The sequence below is a fragment of the Dendropsophus ebraccatus genome, chromosome 1 (genome assembly GCF_027789765.1).
Source record: "Dendropsophus ebraccatus isolate aDenEbr1 chromosome 1, aDenEbr1.pat, whole genome shotgun sequence".
Lineage (NCBI taxonomy): Eukaryota > Metazoa > Chordata > Amphibia > Anura > Hylidae > Dendropsophus > Dendropsophus ebraccatus.
The window spans coordinates 96,105,514-96,124,802 of NC_091454.1; the positions used below are offsets into that span (position 1 = coordinate 96,105,514).

A 19,289-nucleotide genomic window follows, 5' to 3' on the forward strand; every position below is an offset into this window, starting at 1 on the left:
GTGGTATTGTGGTTGGCTGACAATGGGCAGTAAGTTTTCCTTAAAGGAGAAGTCCGGCCAAAATTAATTTTTGATATGTTGTTACTTATGAAAAGTTATACAAATTTCTAATGTACATTAATTATGGGAAATGCACATATACTGCTATTTCCCTTAATTTAGTAGATCAGGAAGTGTTAGAAATATCTCTGAAGAAGTGACGTCACGACCCAGGGTGTAATTCCTATGGAGTGTCCAGCAGGGGGCGCTCTCTATATAGAAGTCTATGGGACTTTATTGTTTCTATGGGTTTCTATGTAATGTAATGTAATGTAATGTAGTGTACAGTGCTTTATTGAATGAATACATCTATGGAATACTTTGGGGAGCAAGTGTCCTTGCTCCCCAAAGTATTGCATAAATGTATTCATTCAATACATTCAATACACAGAAAGCCCGCCGATCCGCCGCATTTCCGCCGATCCGCCACACGCTGATCCGCCGCATTCCCGCCGATCCGGACCATATACATTGAACTACAGCTCCCATCATCTGCTTATAGTATGAACAGGTGATGGGAGCTGTAGTTGGGTAAGGGATATGACATGCCGCCGGGCGCAGGGGGGAGCCGCTCAGTACACAGGAGCGCTCCCCCCTCCTCCTCCTCCTTCCGGGATAACTTCCGCCTATACCAATGCTGAGTCCCTGCCTGGCCGCCGCTCTCCGCTCTCATATACCGGCTCCCGGCATCAGCGCGGACACCAGGATGCATCGGGAGCCGGTATGTATGGGGGGGAGAGCGGAGAGCGGCGGCCAGGCAGGGACTCAGCATTGGTATAGGCGGAAGTTATCACGGAAGGAGGAGGAGGAGGGGGGAGCGCTCCTGTGTACTGAGCGGCTCCCCCCTGCGCCCGGCGGCATGTCATATCCCTTACCCAACTACAGCTCCCATCACCTGTTCATACTAGAAGCAGATGATGGGAGCTGTAGTTCAATGTATATGGTCCGGATCGGCGGGAATGCGGCGGAAATGCGGCGGATCTTCGGCGGAAATGCGGCGGATCGGCGGGCTTACTGTGTATTGAATGTATTGAATGAATACATTTATGCAATACTTTGGGGAGCAAGGACACTTGCTCCCCAAAGTATTCCATAGATGTATTCATTCAATAAAGCACTGTATACTACATTACATTACATTACATTACATAGAAACCCATAGAAACAATAAAGTCCCATAGACTTCTATATAGAGAGCGCCCCCTGCTGGACACTCCATAGGAATTACACCCTGGGTCGTGACGTCACTTCTTCAGAGATATTTCTAACACTTCCTGATCTACTAAATTAAGGGAAATAGCAGTATATGTGCATTTCCCATAATTAATGTACATTAGAAATTTGTATAACTTTTCATAAGTAACAACATATCAAAAATTAATTTTGGCCGGACTTCTCCTTTAAAGGCATCAATGACATGAAAACATGATGTATTAAGACCTATGGAACCCAATCTTACTTGTTCTCATTAAATTATTCTTTTAAATTCTAATTTCTAAATTCTAATTTAATATTGCTACACTACAAAAACGCTAACAGCTTTTCAGTGCTTTGAAAGTGATCACGTTTTTATAGAAAAGAAAAGAACTGTATCAAGTCCTGATAATATACCAGGCAGCAATAAGGTGTGCTTCTGTAGAAACCTTGTCTTGATAAATTATTAGTACACTTAATATTCTGGGGACAAATTCAGACTTGTGAAATAAAAAACAGACAAATTGCTCATGTTAACTATAAATAAGGCTGTTGAGAAATGTGTTGACCTGTGAAGTGCTATAGAGAGATAAGGAATACAAATGTCACAGAATTCACAGTCACGCAAGTTACTTCTGCAAGGTGCCCTTTAGGTAGAACTTTTGCTAATGTCACTGTAGAAAAACTGAAGCATCTCAGTATGAGCTTAAATGTGGCTAGATATATATGTATATACATAAGTTTTTTATGGATATAAACTAAAGAATTATATATATTTTATATATTATATAAAACTAAAAGGAGTTATCCAGGATTAGAAAAAGCACAAATCCATTCTTGCAGAACTGCACCACATCGGTCAGCAGTCTTTGAGTGGTAATACAATTTAGTTCCATTAACTTAAATGGACCAGAGATGCAAAAGCACACCTGAGCTGAGGACAGGTGTGGTGCTGTTTCTGGGGGAAAAAGGGGCCATGTTTTTCTAATTGTGGATACAGCTATTTGTACAGCAATACTGCTTAGGCCCCGTTCACACAGAGCAAGAGAGGTGGAATTGTCTGCCGCGCAATGCCGTCTGCCTCAGTGTCATAATGACACTCTTTGAGAGGCTCGCACGCCACATGGCTCAGCGTCTCTCCGTGCTAAAGAATGAACATGTTCATTCTTCAGCGCTGAGAGATGCAGCGCGCGAGCCTCCCATAGAGTGTCATTATGACACGGAGGCAGGCGGCATTCCGCGGCAGACAATTCCGCCTCTCTTGCTCTGTGTGAACCGGGGCCTTATTTTAAATCAGGAAAAAAAAATTCATCAAAAAGTCCCAGCTACATAAATTAGGTACCAATAAAAACTAGGGACCATGGCACAAAAAATAACCCTCCAAACAACCTTGTAAGTTGAAAAATAAAAACATTTAAAGAGTCACAATAGGGCACTTTTAATCATAATTATTTGCAAACAAAAACATTTTGCTTTTAAAAAATAATAAAATGTTAGAAAAGCTATATAAACATGCATATCTTTGTATTTGGAATGACCTATAGAATAAAGATATCATGTTAGTTGTTAAATCTAAATGGGTCCAGCTTATTAGGCCATTTTGGGCTTGGTCATAAAAGGGTTAAATGAATAGCTTCAGTATAAAATAATATCACACTGAAAAAAAAAATAACAAAAAAGACAAAGAGGTAAGTAAAGGGGTATATGTAAAACCCCATTCTTGGTGCGGTCATGTGAGAGTGGTGCTCGGCTGGAATGCGTGGAGTTACTGTAGCCTGACAATAAGGCAGCATGTGCTCCTGCTTTCTTCTATGTATTCTGAGAAACCAAACACCTCCATGTAATGTTTATGAAGAGACTAGACAAACACAGGTGCGGGCTCTGGAATGTCAGGCATTATAATGCTATTAAAGGTCACCATATACAGTATGCCATCAGAGTCTGCTCTGAAACTACAGTGCAATCATAAAAAGGGGGGTGTGGGTGTCTATCATGTGAGGAAGGAGCTATGGGGAACGGCAAAACACAATGACAGCTAATTATTAATGATCTATGATAATCTGCGGTGCTAGGGACTATTCCACCCTGTGCACCAGGCCCCCGCCAAAAAGGAAAGGTTCAAATACTCATAGTTTGTTCCTCCACCCAGTGAGATGTTTACAAGCACAAACCGACAGGTCCTTGGGAACATTTACATGCCACCAGGAAATCAAGCTTTGTATGCGGCATAGCTTACTCACATTTATATGGGTCACCAATTATAAAATGCACGCCAGCACCTAATGTTACATGCTTTATGAAGAGGGTGGTGGCCTCCTTAAAACATATAGCTGAAAGTAAATAAAGAACTTTATTCACCAGAACATGGAGTCAGTGTCCAGTAACACTGAAGAAACCCAGTGATCCAGACATTAAGACTCCTGGGCCAGACAGACTGCGCCAGGAAAGCAACCGCTTTTTCTATGTGCTAATCAGACAGAACTCCCAGTGGAGGTACCAGAAGGTAGCGGGCTGCTATGCCACTGCAACTTCAAGCTCTGTCTGAATAGCGTTGTGCCTATTTCAGTATGACCCCATCAGGTGAGCATGCATACTAAGTGCTCATGTTTGTGGCTCCTCCAAAGGTTATATATATATATATATATATATATATATTTTACACACACATATATGTATACACGCACACATTTATATGTGATATAGTCAAAAATAAATTAGCAGCTTATTATAATAAAAAAGTCTAGGTAAGCATGTTAAACACAAGAGAAATCACTAACTGCAAGTAAAGAGTCTCAAAATGGTGACCAATTAAACGACAATGTATTAGAAGTTGTTCACCAACTGATCCCAGCAAGTGCCAGAGATTTGTAATTTACTTCTACAAAGAAAGTCTCAAGCCTTCCAGCAAAGTGTTTCCAGTCTGACACAGTGCTCTCTGCTGACACCTTTGTGTGTGACAGGAACAAATCACCATAGAAAACCTCTCCTGTTCTCCAGACTGGAAACAATGCCACAAGCTGCAGGACAAACAGCAGCTGATAAGTACTGGAAGATTAGAGATTTGTTAAAGGGGTGCTATCAGCAGGTTAGACAAATCTAACCTGTGATAGCCCACTAGCCGCACAGAAGATGCAGAGGAGCAAAATATGTCTCTTACCTTCCTCCTCAGCGCCGTTCTGGTGCAGTTAGTTATTTTTCCTGCGGTCCGGTGAGACCATTAGGTGCAGTGGGGCACCAGTTACGAGCACTGCCTGCCCCCATAGCGCCAATCTGACCTGCTCCATTCATTACCATTAGAAAGAGCCGGGCTGCAGGTCGGGGGGGCGGATCTGCGCTTTGGGGGCGGGCAGTGCTCCCAAAAGTCCCTCCGGTGCTCCTAATGGTCTCACCGGACCATCAGGGAACGCGGCTAACTGCACCGGGACTGCGCAGTGGAGGAAGGTAAGAGACATACCTTCCTCCTCGGCATTACTTGTGCAATAGGGACATATCAGCAGGTTAGATTTCTCTAACCTGCTGATTGTTTCCCTTTAATGGAAGTAAATTACATGTCTCCAGCACCAGTTGATTTAAAAGAAGAAAATAAATGGTGGACTACCCCTTTACTCAATGTTTCTGTTGCTTTTCCTTAACTTTTTTTTTTTTGTTAATGAATAATGAACAGTATGGTCCAGGGCTACACTGCAACTTTTTGTACCACTACAAGATCGATTTTAATCTATTGCATGACAGCTGCAGTCCACCATGTATAGCTCCATATTTAAAGGGACTGGGTTGAACAAGCTTAAAAAAACATGGCTGCTATCTTCCAGAAACAGCAACCCTCCTGTCCTTAGTTTGGTTGTGGTTTTGCAGCTCAGTGAAAGGAGCTGAATTGCAATACCACACACAACCTGGAAACAGGTGTGGTGCTGTTTTCACAAGAAAGTAGATGTGTTTGTTTTTCTAAATATGGCTAACCCCTTTAAAGGAGTACTCCGACATGAGGTTGGAGCAGAAGCTTTCCTTTCCGTCCTGGTACTGAAACCACCATAAATCCATTTGTTTTTCGGGTTAGCATTGTACCTCCTGGTTGAGCAGCTGCTCAGTACTACATTTCCCAGAATGCCATATAGCCATGGCCTAAGAGACATGGGAGTCTTGGTTATCATAAATGGTTATGTCAGCCTTTATATAGGATGGGCCAACCCCGTTAATGGGGAACTATCAGGCCCGCCCCCAGTGCTCCTACCCCCTCTACAGAGGATTTCAGAACAAACAACACATGAACTGCGCTGAGGATGAAGGCAAGAGACAAACAGTAAAGTAACATAGTAAAGATAGACACTAGTGATAGAGAAACTACTGTGACAATTATGATTGAATGATAAATCATAAGGACAAAGCATACAAAGATAGTCAGCTGTTATGTGCTCACACTAAAAGGCAAAGTGAAATAAATACAACCAAGAGAGAATATGCATACAATGTATAAAAAGTAAAAGCAATTCTGTATAGGCAAACAGAGAGGCTACAGCTATGTAACGAGAGGTTTGTGGAAAAAATAAAACTTGCACAATATGTAAGGGCCCAATTATACGGAGCAATAATTGGCCGAATCAGGCAACAATCAGCCAATGAAACAATCATCGAGGATCCTTTCTTTAGATCAAGACCTAAAATCATTGGCTGGGTAAAATCATCTTCCTGTTATACATTACCTGTCCATGCTCCCAGTCTTCTCCTGCCCTTTGCTTGCTTCCTGACACCGCGCGCTGCAGGCAAACCCCCAGCTCAGAGAAGCTACAGCACATGGTGTTAGGAAGCAAGCAGAGGGCAGGAGCAGACTGGAAGCGTAAAAAGGTATAACAGTTTTGGACAAGGGCTGCACGGACATCGCTAACGATTGGTAAACGATAATCAAGATGTGTAATAGGCTCAGTAAAAAAGCATCGATCTAGCAAATCAGTGCCGTCATTGGCCCCTGCAATAGGACCCTAACTGTAGCACTGGATCCATAGGGAATAAAATACATATTCTACAGAAAAAATGTTGGCAAAGCATCTGCACAGCACTAACCTAGCTTGCCTCAATGAAACAATTGGGATGACTACAGCAAAACAGCAATGTGGCACTTTGTGACAGTGCGGCTATTTCTGGGAAATAGTAATGTATTCACTTATTAACAGATCTGTCTAAACCACAGCTGATCTAAGACACTGGCCCTACTTAAGGAGGGATTCTTGTTTCTGCATGTTCAAGCTTACAGATGCACTTAGTCATGCCTATCTAATACCAACTCACAGGAATCACTTTCAGTAATAACGTTCATCAACTGAACTCCTAACAACAAACCCATCTTGTTCCAGGTCAGTGCAGTTACAGACGTCTGCCTCTTGACACTAATGTGAGTTCAGCCAGCTTTGATCTACAATATGAGCTACTTTTTTTTTCATGAAAAGAGAAAAATGAAGGAACTGTGATTTGTGGAATTTGCAACCACATAGATTTAAACACATATCAACCATCTTTACTATAGCAAAAAGAGTACACAAAATACCCGAGCTCATATCAAATACTATACTACTGGAAGAAGAGAGTATGGCACTAATTCAGTCCCAGATACCTTCTTGGCCACATGGTAGATTATCTGAGGGAAATCTGCAGCATTTACAGCAGCAGTAAAGTAGATGAGACTTCCAAAATATCAACCACACAAGCTGTGGACATATAAGAATTAAAAAAAAAAAAATCAATAGAGGAATCAAATGGGAGTCAAAATTAATCCACACCCAAGACCTGTAAATCAAGCAAGCATAGAGCTTAGGGATGCCTTTTCCTTTATTGTTGCCCACAGCAGCCAATTAGAGTTTAGCTTTCAAATATTTATGAACAATGGTGAAATAAAACCTATTTGACGGACAGATTCCCATTCAAGAGAATTGGTCACATCCCTCACTATTGTAGGGGATGTGACCAATGAGTCTATTGTGAGGCAGCAATTTCAAAATTACAACCTTTATTCCCGGTACTCAGTGTGTCAGGCCTGGGTGGCAGAGGGGAGGGCGGAGGCTGCGTGACTACATACACTGGACGACGGTACATGTTACTTTTAGATACATGGTTTCTTTCAGGTATACAGTTTAGAATACTTTACAGGGTAGGTGTAATTTTCCACTTGTCATGGAAGTTTAACGCTTTAAAATGTAGTGTTTCAGTGAATTCTTGGGGACTTCAGTTTTTTCTTACTCTGTGCATTCCTGTGATAAGATTCACCGTGTATACAACATACCGGGCTGCCCAAACAAGGCTCCCTTATCACTTAAAAAGTGTTGACAGAGTTGAAAGTCTTCACATAAGACATGCAAATTGTGAACCCAAAGGGCATGAATACTAAGGTCTCACTTTTCTCTTCCTCAGAGAAGGAATGCATAAACATGTAAAGCATGAATGAAATTGTCTTCCTTTCCTAATTTCTGATGGCCCTCAGTGACATGACAACTCAACACGAGTTACAGAAAATATGTTATCTAAAAAGCCTAAAGGTATGTATAGCAGCTGTAGAAGGTTACCAACAGAAGACCAAAGAAGCAATTAAGAAATCCTATTGCATTGTTGTTTGCAACAGCTTGCTGAAAATAAAATATTTAGCAGAGCTTCTAATCTACCATGCGCTCTCCCAATCCAGAACTAGAGTACTTAAAAAAAAATATAGACTCTCCTATATCACAGGAGACCAGGCATCATCCAAAGCAGTATAACTGATGGGGCCAGAATAAAACTTAATGTGAATTTACCACCAGTACATTCTCTTTAATGGATAGAACTGTGCCGGGGTAGCCAGTGCCACAGTCCTTTTTTGAACCGCGGCCTGGTTCCCACATATGGTTCCATTCTATTCCCAGGCACCAGCCAGGGGTGAAGCACTGGAGGACGGCAGGCCCGCCCCAAGTGGGAGGAACCCCCTGCCCCTCTATGACACTGCTCCATTGATTCTAACGAAATCACATTAAATTTGGCCCTAAAATACACACACTAAACATTAGTGACATTACTTTCTAATCCCTTATGCATGCTTTTAGTCGTATAGAAGGATGCAAAAGAGGGGAAAGCCCACGAGGTCCATTGTTTAACAGACTATACAAACTTCAACCAACTTTAATTTTTGAGTGCTGATACGTTTTTCGCCACAATACCAGTGCAACAGTAGTTATGTGGTGGAAAACATCTTACCCAGTCAGTTGGTGAGCTGTTAGAAAGACCTAAAGACAGCCTGGGCACAACATGTACTGACCCTAACACTTTTTCCTAAACACTCCGAGTACAGCATGCACCCTAAAAAAACGGGGAACCCCCGCTGTATTTCTCTGTTATTACCCTAGCTTGCCACTAAAGCAGTTATCATGACTAGAAATGACAGATTGGAATGTAACTACTATTTGTTTTGGTAACACTATCGGTTTTTATGATGTGTGTAGATGGGTGTGATGTTTATTAAGTAACGTCATTCCTACACAAGTCATAAGTGTCCTGGCAGAATGAATGAAAATTTTTCCGCAAATGCAATGGTTATTGCATTCGCATATATATTCTGTAAATATTCGTAATTACGTTTGTTTCTGCATACAGTGAATGACTAGTGTTTAAAAGATTTGAGAACGATTAACAATGATTTTGAGGTCAGCTCAAAAGATGCAATCAATGACAAAAAAATTTTGTCCGTAGTTTGACCGTTGCCACATTCACACCAGAAGATTGCCACTTAAATATGGACAATTTAACAATATTTTTGCATGATTATTAGCCCATGTAAAAGTTCCTTAATTCTTTCTGCCTGATTAGTATACAGATAGTGGAAAAAACTCTACAACAAGTCAAACTCTACAGCAAAGTTTAGTCTAATGATACAGACTGCACACAAAAAAAACACTGACAATGATCTAGCATTCTTCTCTATATGATGTAAATGTTGCTGAGTCTTTCAATGTTTGACAAAGATCTTCAAAATCTCTACTTTGCTTGGTGTCCAAGCGTGACAAAATGTTTAATCTACACAGGATTGCCCTGGGGAGAAGGACAGCCCAGCAGCCGCCACATGTACACTGACAATTGTGCTGCAAACACAAAGGAGTGGCGTCAGGCCTCAGAGCACACAGCTCACTGCACACCAAATATCACAACGGCAAGGTGTGAACACTAAAATACATGGCAGTGCTTCAGTAATATTGATAACATCAGTCTTGTTGTGTAAAACACACTGCAAGAATATTGATTACATGTATTGGGAATGAAAATGGCACTTTCCCATAATAGCTAAAGTGGCGCAGATACTAGCCAAATTGTTTATTTTCAGTAGAAGATATAGAGATTATTATTAACCTTAATAACAGTAACACCACAGTGACTAGGCAGCTTTGAGCTAAACAGCTGAGTCATATCTTTTACCTCAGACTCTCTGTTTAACATCCACAGTCTTTTCAATGATTACAAACCAGTCTGGATCCAGTCTGTCTTAAGGTGACCTACACCTTCAATAGCTTTTTATTGAACTGTCAGCCATCCCTCCCGATTTCTCCTCCACCATACACAAGCACACTCAGTTTGTCCACTTCTGTCCAGCTTTTCCTTCCAACTCGGCAGCATGAATATGTAGTGCAAATTACATAATCAGATAGTATGCTAGTCAGCATATTAGGGTATGTTCACACTGAGTAAATGTGGGGTTTGGGTAATTGATAACAATTCTTTGCGTGGAGAGAGGCTCGAGCAGAGGCGTACAAGCCCTCTCACACACTGAGGCAGGCGGGATTCCAAGGCGGAGAGTTCCAACGTTGAATTCCGCCAAATTTACTCAGTGTGAACGTACGCTTAGTGTACACAGTTTTGGGCCAGTTTCATACAGGAGTAATATGCCCACATTTCTGCATACCTATTTCCTGGCCCAACTGTGTTTCTGATGATCCAAACTGATAGTTGCCAGTTCAGATTATTAGACCCACAGTCAGGCAGGGACTTGTTGCTGTAAAGGTGGCTATACACCTTCAATAACATATGGGCAAACGATTGTTCGGCCGACAGTTATCTCTCCTGTCCTCCCTATACATACTAACATTTAGCACAGCCAAACGATCCTCTGTTCTCTATGGGGAGGGGTAATCCCTCAGAGAACAAAGAAAACAGAAAGCATGGAATTTTCAAGGTGAAGTCTATGGTGTCAGGGTTTTTTTAGTTTTTTTTTTTTTTTTTTAGTTATCATGCTTTAAGGCCCCCTTCACACATCCGGAAAATCTGTATGGATTTCCTCTCAGGAATTCCATACGGATTCCCGTACCCATTGGGTTACATAAGTGACAGACACCCTTCAGAATTTTTCCTGAAAGGTGTCCATTCCGGAAAATAGGTCAAATCAACAGCAGCAATCCCAGGTACCAGCACTGCCTAGCACCCCCCCCCCCCATCCCCATCCCCACCCCCTGAGCAGAAGCGATCCCCAGCTCCTTAGCAGCAGTGATGCCCAGGCACCAGAGGGACCTGAGCACCAGCAATCCTTAGCTCTCCAGCACCACCATGCGACCAGGAGGTCCACGCTAAACAAAGCCATAGCAAATGGATATACTGTAAGGGTACAAACCCACACACCGTATACACAGCAGATACGCAGCAGATTTGAAGCAGATTTGATGGTGCAGATTTGATGCTGTGTCCAGTTATTTAGATCTAATCAGCAGCGTATTTGTTGCGTGTATGTTGCGTATTTGCGGCGTATCGCAGCAGTAAATAAGCTGCATATACGGTGTGTGAGTTTGTACCCTAAAGTGCTGTTTCGTTCATGCATTTGCTGTGGCTTTGTTTAGCCTGGACCTCCTGGTACATAAACAGAACTGCAACTTATAAGCATTTCCTATAGCTCCACCTCCTATAAATCCCACCCACATAGTAGACCATACTAAACCCCCCCCCTTTTTTTTTTTTTTTTTCTTTCCTGATCAGGAAATCCTGAAGGCATTTCCTGATGGTTTTCTGATGGTTTCCTGAAAGTAAAAATGGATCACTATCAGGAAATCCTGATGGTTCCTGATCAGGATTTCCGGTCAGTGAAAACTGACATGGACATGTGATGGGGCCTAAAACAAAACTATACTAACTTGTATTCAGGTCCAGTCTCCTGAAAGCAGCTTTTCAGTCTTGTGCTGCCTTCAGGAGACTGGAAATAGATACAAGTAAGTATGGTTTTGTTTTATAGCATGATACCTAAAAAAAAATTCCTCTCCCATGTAATAGGGCCCTTACTGTTTATATCTTATTTCCAAGGATTCAGCATGAAAAAGCCCCATTTAACATTCATCCTTTGGCACATTCCCGGAAAAAAATCTGAGGTTCAGCTTGTGGAAAATTTGGACACCACTATTGCCACTGACTGAGCGAACTTGATACCTCACGTCCCAGGTTCCCACTCAAACCTAAAAACGGCCAGGGACAGGGAACCGGAGTGGAGGTCAGTGGACCCCAGTGCTGGAGCTGGGGAGGTAGGTGCATGTTGTTTTGTTGAGGCACATTCTCTTGGCTGTTTGAAAAAAAATCCATGCCCGGACTTCTACTTTAATGTCAGGTGCAAAATTTTATTTCACTTTCCTTCTTTATAAATGGGATAATGTGAAAAGTAGCACATATGTAACATTTAGTTTTAGGTGGTCCGGGTGTGCCAAACACACTGTGTTTACTGTGCAAATAGGAAAGCAATTTCTAACATGTGATGAACACACACACTAAAAACTGCACACTGACTACACACAGACCGTCAGTCAGCAATTCATATGTACCCCCAGTGATATTTCATAACTTGGTCTACATAGAATATTTCTCAGTTCTGACATGATGATGGCAGTAAGGAGACCATTCTATACAACAAGCACCAGAGGATCAGTAGGAAACAAAGCTTTAGTATAAAGCAGATTCCCATAGAAAACATCTCCTTCTTTGGACAGGTTTGTACACAGACAGAGGTGGCCATATGGAGCACTGTGTCAGACTGGAAAGAATACACCACTTCCTGCAGGACATACAGCAGCTGATAAGGACTGGATTTTTGAAGAAAAGTAATTTACACATCTTTCTGACAGCAGTTATTTGAAAAATAAAGTTTTTACAAGTGCACCTCTCAGTAAATCAGGTACAAAGCATGGAGGAGGGGCTTTATGTAAGACCAGCTTACAGGTATGGCGGTCTAATAGCCCTATTCCACGGGCCGACTGACAGGAGCGTTTGCTCCTCGTTCCCCACTCGCTGCTGCCACTATTCCACGCAGCAACAGTAAGTCTAGGGGGGCCGTGGGGTGCTGCAGGGGGCTGTCCGGGGGATCGCTGATCGTCCGGGCAGCCCATAGGATACAGCAGCATCTGCTGCCGACGCTCCTATTCTACGGAGCAAAGGCAGCAGATCGTTGCTGTGTCAGTCGTTTGTTTTTCAACATTGTTGAAAAACAAACAACTGCAACGATCAGCCGACGTGAACAAGTCGGTTGATCATTGCGGTCAATTCCACGGGACGACTATCGGCCGTAATGGCCAATATCGGCTGAATACATACGTTCCGTGGAATAGGGCCTTTAGTCTAAATATAAATAAATAGATACCTACTATGCTAACCATCTGTTATCAAGTACTAGCAAGGAAATAGGAATCATAGGAATGGGATGCTATGGGAGCATTGTAAACTTTTATTAGGACTTAAAGTCCACAACAACTAAATGTCTTCTCGGATACCATCTTCCTAAAATAATTCAAAGACAAAAAATCTGAAATTAATTGAACATTTTCCATTTATAAATCCACATTGAAAATCTATGGTGTGGCCACCCAGCAGGAATTCTTTGTCAGTGAAGGACACATGATAGATTTACGATCGGTTACCGAATTACAGAATGGATTCCCATTAGCAACAATGGAACATCAATCATAGCACAAACTACATGTGAGACTCCACACTGGCAAACATATTTCCACTACCACATTTATGTAAAGGAATATAAATGTGCTGTTTTTAAGTAAAAATATTTTCTAATTTGTTAGATCAGCACTTGCTTACTGAACCTATTCCACGGCTCAATAATCATGCGGAAATGGCTGCATGAACATCGCTAGTTGGGAACATGCAGCGTTTTTTTTTCTAATCAGCCATCGGCAGCGTATCATCTATTATAAGGAGAGATGTGCGGCCAACAGCGGACTATCTTTTAACATGCTCAACCTGATCGCTGGCTTTATTAGATGGGAGATATCTGCCTGATTTGGCAGATAACCTTTTCACATAATAGAATGTTAACTAAATAACTATACACAGCATTAAACCTGTGGCACCAAATCTGGTGTGTGTGTGTGTGTGTGTGTGAACACTAAAGGTAGGTTGATCCTTAATCCACTGCGGATTTCATGTTACAAATTTGATGCTGTGGATTTAACCAAAATAAATGAGCATCTGCAGCTTATTAATTTTGTGTGAACGCACCCTAAAAACTCAGATGGTTGTCATACAGCTGCACATGGGAACTATACTTAGTGACAAGAAATGAATTGATTCTCAGAATGCAGCAGGGAAATTTGCCCCAAATGATTGTTGGGGGGGGGGTTCCCACTGCTTTTCCCTTACAGAATCTGAAACAGCATCACTCTTGTCCATTAGCTGTGGTTAGTACTCCAGCTCTTTCCTCTAATAGGTCTGAACTGCAAATTAGCCCATGGCCAAGTGTGGCGCCGTTTTTGAAAAAAGTGGCATTTTTTTTCCTAATCCTTTATTCTTTTTTTTTTTTGTAGTTGCACACCTGCATTCCATCATATTACCAGAAAAACAACAAAAAGAACTGAAAACTAATGGTAACAGACCCTACTTAATAGACCAAGATAATATTCATAATTTTTCCAGAAATAGCGCAGTATGCTAAATTTTTGCAGCAAAAGTAAAGGCTCTATTACACATTATCTGCCAAATCAGGCAGCGGTCAGCAAGCGCTCACTTGTTGGTTGATCATGGTCCTTAAAACATGTAAAAGCTGATGCACAACTTTCCCAAGCGCCTGAAATGCTGAGAACTATAATGCCTTCTTTCTCCCGATTCCATCCCTGACCCTGACTGTTAAGCAGAGCTAGGGATGGGAAGGGGTGGCAAGAAGGCATTCCAGCTTACAGCAGTTTATTTGCTTAGGAAAATTATGATGCTTTCCACAGGAAAATAAAAGCATCTTTCTATACTATGAAAGTACAGACGGATGTATGAAAGGTACAAGGTGTGCTATCAGCTATCTAACAGTGTCAGCAGTTTGGAAGTAGATTGCAGCTGACATATTCCTTTTGGGTCAAATTCCCTGCCAACAAACTGCAACAGCAACCAGCAGGTCACTGTATATTCTCCATGTATTGCAGACAGTAAGCTGTACCCCTCCGAACAGTCCCATACTTATGATAACATTAGTAACATTAGCAATTTATGCAATTCCCTAATCCTTCTAGAACATCCTGTTCAGCTGGATTCATTGTATCACATCTATCCACTTACAGAAAACAATCCCATGACATGGATAAGACGTCTCTGGTATATTCTACTGTACACTGTAACAAAAGAAAAAAGCTGGCCGCTTGGACAGAGCAATGTGAAGGCATGTCTCTCATGGGCACGGACTGTTCTTAATCATAAGCAGATTGCACAATGAGGCACATGATTATAGGAAGAGAGCAAACAAACCTACTGCAGGAGAGAAGGTCTGGGCCCTCCCGGTGTCCATGGAAAACATCCTCTTGCTGATGAGGATAACTGGATCAATGACAGAACCACTGCCACTATCTATACACTGAAGTAATACAGTCTGGATCTTAATATAAGTATAAAATCTAGTGACCAGGAAAATAGTACCACAATTTTAAACTATGTGCTGCTGCATCCAACAGAGGAGACACAAATGTAGATGTGTTCTTATTTTCTTAGTTTTTCCTGAGAACGCAGCCAGATCATGGTTAGTAAAAGATATTTTACATAAAAAAACTGACAATTTATCACACATGGCAAATAAAGCTGCAGCTGTAACTAGAGAAAGGGCACAGTGCCACCTGAAGACACATCTTGAGTTAAGGGGTATGCCCATCACAGGGAAGGATATACTATCACCTGCTCATTCTAGGTGTCTGGTTTCTCAAACGGTCACTATCCGCAGAAAAGCAAGCTTCATCTAGTATAATAGTGTGGTTAGCCCATGGCCATTTTTCTGATAACCTAGAGATAGAAGCTGAGAAATATAATACGTGTATATGTATTAGGGGATGAGCTTTTGTGACTTACTTCTGTTGATGGAATATTCACCACCCCGGTAGACCTTCTTTTCTCTCGTAGTTTTCTCTTCTCAATCTGCCCTTTCCCCTTCCTGGCACTTGGACCGCTGCAGCTTTTTCCCTTGTCTTTTGTCTTACTTGGTGTATCCTGAGATGCGGGTGGAGGCGATTCGTCCTGTGTTGACCCTCCTGTTACACCATCTTGTAGAGGAGCTGGCACCTTTCTTTGCTGCCCCACAGACTGCTCTTCATCTGTCCTCCTGATGACTGGAGCCTTAAGGCCGGACGAGACAACAGATGCTTGGCTATTGCTGCTTGGGGCACTGATACAGCTGCTACTGGTATTATTGTTCATCTCATTGCCAGTTTTGTTCACTACCTCTGTTGCCCCAGAAGTCCCCACATTCTCTGCAGCAAGCATCTTCGCCCTCATTTTCTCCCTCTTGGCCTTCCACTCCTCCAGGAAATCTGTCGTGTTAGAGGATGATGGAGTGTGTGACCTATAGCCACCGCTCGCCATGTTCTCTTGTTGGGTCTAGCTAGCACAAGGCTTTCCAGAAATAAAGGACATGAAATGGGTAGGGTACGAGGTAAAGGCTGGGAGATAGAAGATGGAGCTGGCCTAAAGGGAAAAAAATACAAGATTTAGAACCAAGCAGCCATGTAGCAGAGCAGAGTTTATTATTTGTACAGCGGTCTGGATTCACACTGGATTGTAGGTGAACAATGCATGTCCAAATGACAAATTCAGCTTGGCTAGACAGAACTTATTGACAATAGTGTAGGAATGACAATTACTATGTTTCCTAAAACCTCCAGTTTGCTGCAGACATTGCTGACAGGACTCCTAGAAAAGTCAGTAGACAAACTCAGAGCCACCCTGCCTGGCTCAGGCACACACACTGCCCCACAGACTGGTGGAGTAACAAAGATCATATAAATCTCCATGCCAGGGAGGAAGCCGCAGCGAGATCAGCCCTTTCCTTCTACATGTTTTCATGTTCTACAAAGAGAAGGAACAAATGGAGAAGCCAAACGTAAAAAGGACATATTTACTCTCTTTCCTACCCATACAGTAAGTGGGCATCTACCAGCTGTGCCCATAAGACACAGTGCCTCTATCATGTAGACAGTGCCACTTTGTGACACATGACCAGACCTGCCTGCCCTAATTCTCTACACCATCTTCTGCTGCCAGCTCCCAGCCTCATCCTACATGTGGCTCCCATAGGTGGCATAGCTGGACATGTTTCTCTTGGCAGGGTGCCCACTGGGGTATAGGCCTCCAAAGGCCACCTAGTAGAACAGTCAAAAGGTGATGTCACTGCCTCACCTTTTATACACATGACATCATGTATTGTTAAAGGGATCCTGCAACACATGGAGTTGCAGAGTTTCCAAACCGTATTATCTCTCCTGTCTCCTTACATAGGACTGCAAGCAGGCAGTGTTACATGGCACAGGCAGTTCTGCTATAGGATAATCTGATGGGTCAGGGGTGGCTTCAGGTATAGCACCCTCATCTCCTGGCTGGATATAATGTATCCATATGATGACAACATAAAGAAGAAGATCAAAGCGATAATTCCCATAGGGTAGTGCCCTATGGCAGCAATGGGCACAGGACTGGACGTGTGCACAGGGAAGTACAGAAAGTGACAGCAGCTACATGGCGGCAGCACCATCCCCTCACATCAATAGCTTCCCCCCAGGTGATAGCAGGGACCACCAGCAGACTATCGCGACACTACCAATCCAACCTATCCCGATAATGACAGCAGCACTGCCTGCCGACCCAACTCCGTGCAGCCACAGCAGCCGCACCGGCTTCCCGGCAGGAAAAATTCTCGCTGCCCGCCTGCTCTCCTGCAGGAATACCGCGCCCAGGGGGTGCCCAGCATTACCTGTGTCACGGAGGGGCAGCCAAGCTGGCACACGGGTGTCACCCGCCGGGTTTCCAAACTCCAGGGCAAGGTGCGGCGAGGACTCGTTCACTCACCTCTCACTGGCTCCACTCGCGTCCCGGAAGAAGCCGAAAGTTCCCGAGCGTTGCCGAAGTTGAACGAGCTGCGGCCGCTCTGAGGGAGGTGACTATTGTTATCGGGCATTCCCGGAATGTTACGCCGGCTCCATTGTGATACAGCGGGAGTTGTGTTACATGTACGTGACCCGAACAGCCTGCCGTATAGCACAGCCACTAGCACACAGCCAAACCCCTGTCACCTAACACCCCATCCCCTGTAGTGCTGGATGCGGGACCCCATCACAGTGTCCTTAGAACCTATAGTCCTGTATGTGGGGACCCCATCACAGTGTCCTTAGAACCTATAGTCCTGTATGTGGGGACCCCATCACAGTGTCCTTAGAACCTTTAGTCCTGTATGTGGGGACCCCATCACAGTGTATCTAGGACCTATAGTCCTGTATGTGGGGACCCCATCAGAGTGTCCTTAGAACCTATAGTTCTGTATGTGGGGACCCCATCACAGTGTCCTTAGAACCTATAGTCCTGTATGTGGGGACCCCATCACAATGTCCTTAGAACCTATAGTCCTGTATGTGGGGACCCCATCACAGTGTCCTTAGAACCTTTAGTCCTGTATGTGGGGACCCCATCACAGTGTATCTAGGACCTATAGTCCTGTATGTGGGGACCCCATCACAGTGTCCTTAGAACCTATAGTCCTGTATGTGGAGACCCCATCACAGTGTCCTTAGAACCTATAGTCCTGTATGTGGGGACCCCATCACAGTGTCCTTAGAACCTATAGTCCTGTATGTGGGGACCCCATCACAGTGTCCTTAGAACCTTTAGTCCTGTATGTGGGGACCCCATCACAGTGTCCTTAGAACCTATAGTCCTGTATGTGGGGACCCCATCACAGTGTCCTTAGAACCTTTAGTCCTGTATGTGGGGACCCCATCACAGTGTATCTAGGACCTATAGTCCTGTATGTGGGGACCCCATCAGAGTGTCCTTAGAACCTATAGTTCTGTATGTGGGGACCCCATCACAGTGTATTTAGGTCCTATAGTCCTGTATGTGGGGACCCCATCACAGTGTATCTAGGACCTATAGTCCTGTATGTGGGGACCCCATCACAGTGTCCTTAGAACCTATAGTCCTGTATGTGGAGACCCCATCACAGTGTCCTTAGAACCTATAGTCCTGTATGTGGGGACTCCATCACAGTGTCCTTAGAACCTTTAGTCCTGTATGTGGGGACCCCATCACAGTGTCCTTAGAACCTTTAGTCCTGTATGTGGGGACCCCATCACAGTGTATCTAGGACCTATAGTCCTGTATGTGGGGACCCCATCACAGTGTCCTTAGAACCTATAGTCCTGTATGTGGGGACCCCATCACAGTGTCCTTAGAACCTATAGTCCTGTATGTGGGGACCCCATCACAGTGTCCTTAGAACCTATAGTCCTGTATGTGGGGACCCCATCACAGTGTCCTTAGAACCTTTAGTCCTGTATGTGGGGACCCCATCACAGTGTATCTAGGACCTATAGTCCTGTATGTGGGGACCCCATCACAGTGTCCTTAGAACCTATAGTCCTGTATGTGGAGACCCCATCACAGTGTCCTTAGAACCTATAGTCCTGTATGTGGGGACCCCATCACAGTGTCCTTAGAACCTATAGTCCTGTATGTGGGGACCCCATCACAGTGTCCTTAGAACCTATAGTCCTGTATGTGGGGACCCCATCACAATGTCCTTAGAACCTATAGTCCTGTATGTGGGGACCCCATCA

General features: G+C 43.4%; 1 protein-coding gene across 2 annotated transcripts in view; it reads right to left on the reverse strand.

Moving 5' to 3' along the window:
- The window catches only part of PAWR (pro-apoptotic WT1 regulator), a 73,382-nt gene extending 55,766 nt beyond the window's left edge, over positions 1-17,616 (reverse strand). The window contains exons 1-2 of one of the 2 annotated variants that reach the window (XM_069975647.1): positions 17,527-17,616; positions 15,538-16,149 (exon numbers count right to left, since the gene is read on the reverse strand). In XM_069975647.1, the coding sequence (XP_069831748.1) occupies positions 15,538-16,047 (510 nt within the window). In that variant the 5' untranslated portion in view covers positions 16,048-16,149; positions 17,527-17,616. Of the gene's footprint in view, positions 1-15,537; positions 16,150-17,431 lie in introns of both variants that reach the window. The other variant, XM_069975639.1, reaches the window with a different exon arrangement.
- Between the last annotated feature and the right edge of the window lie 1,673 nt (positions 17,617-19,289).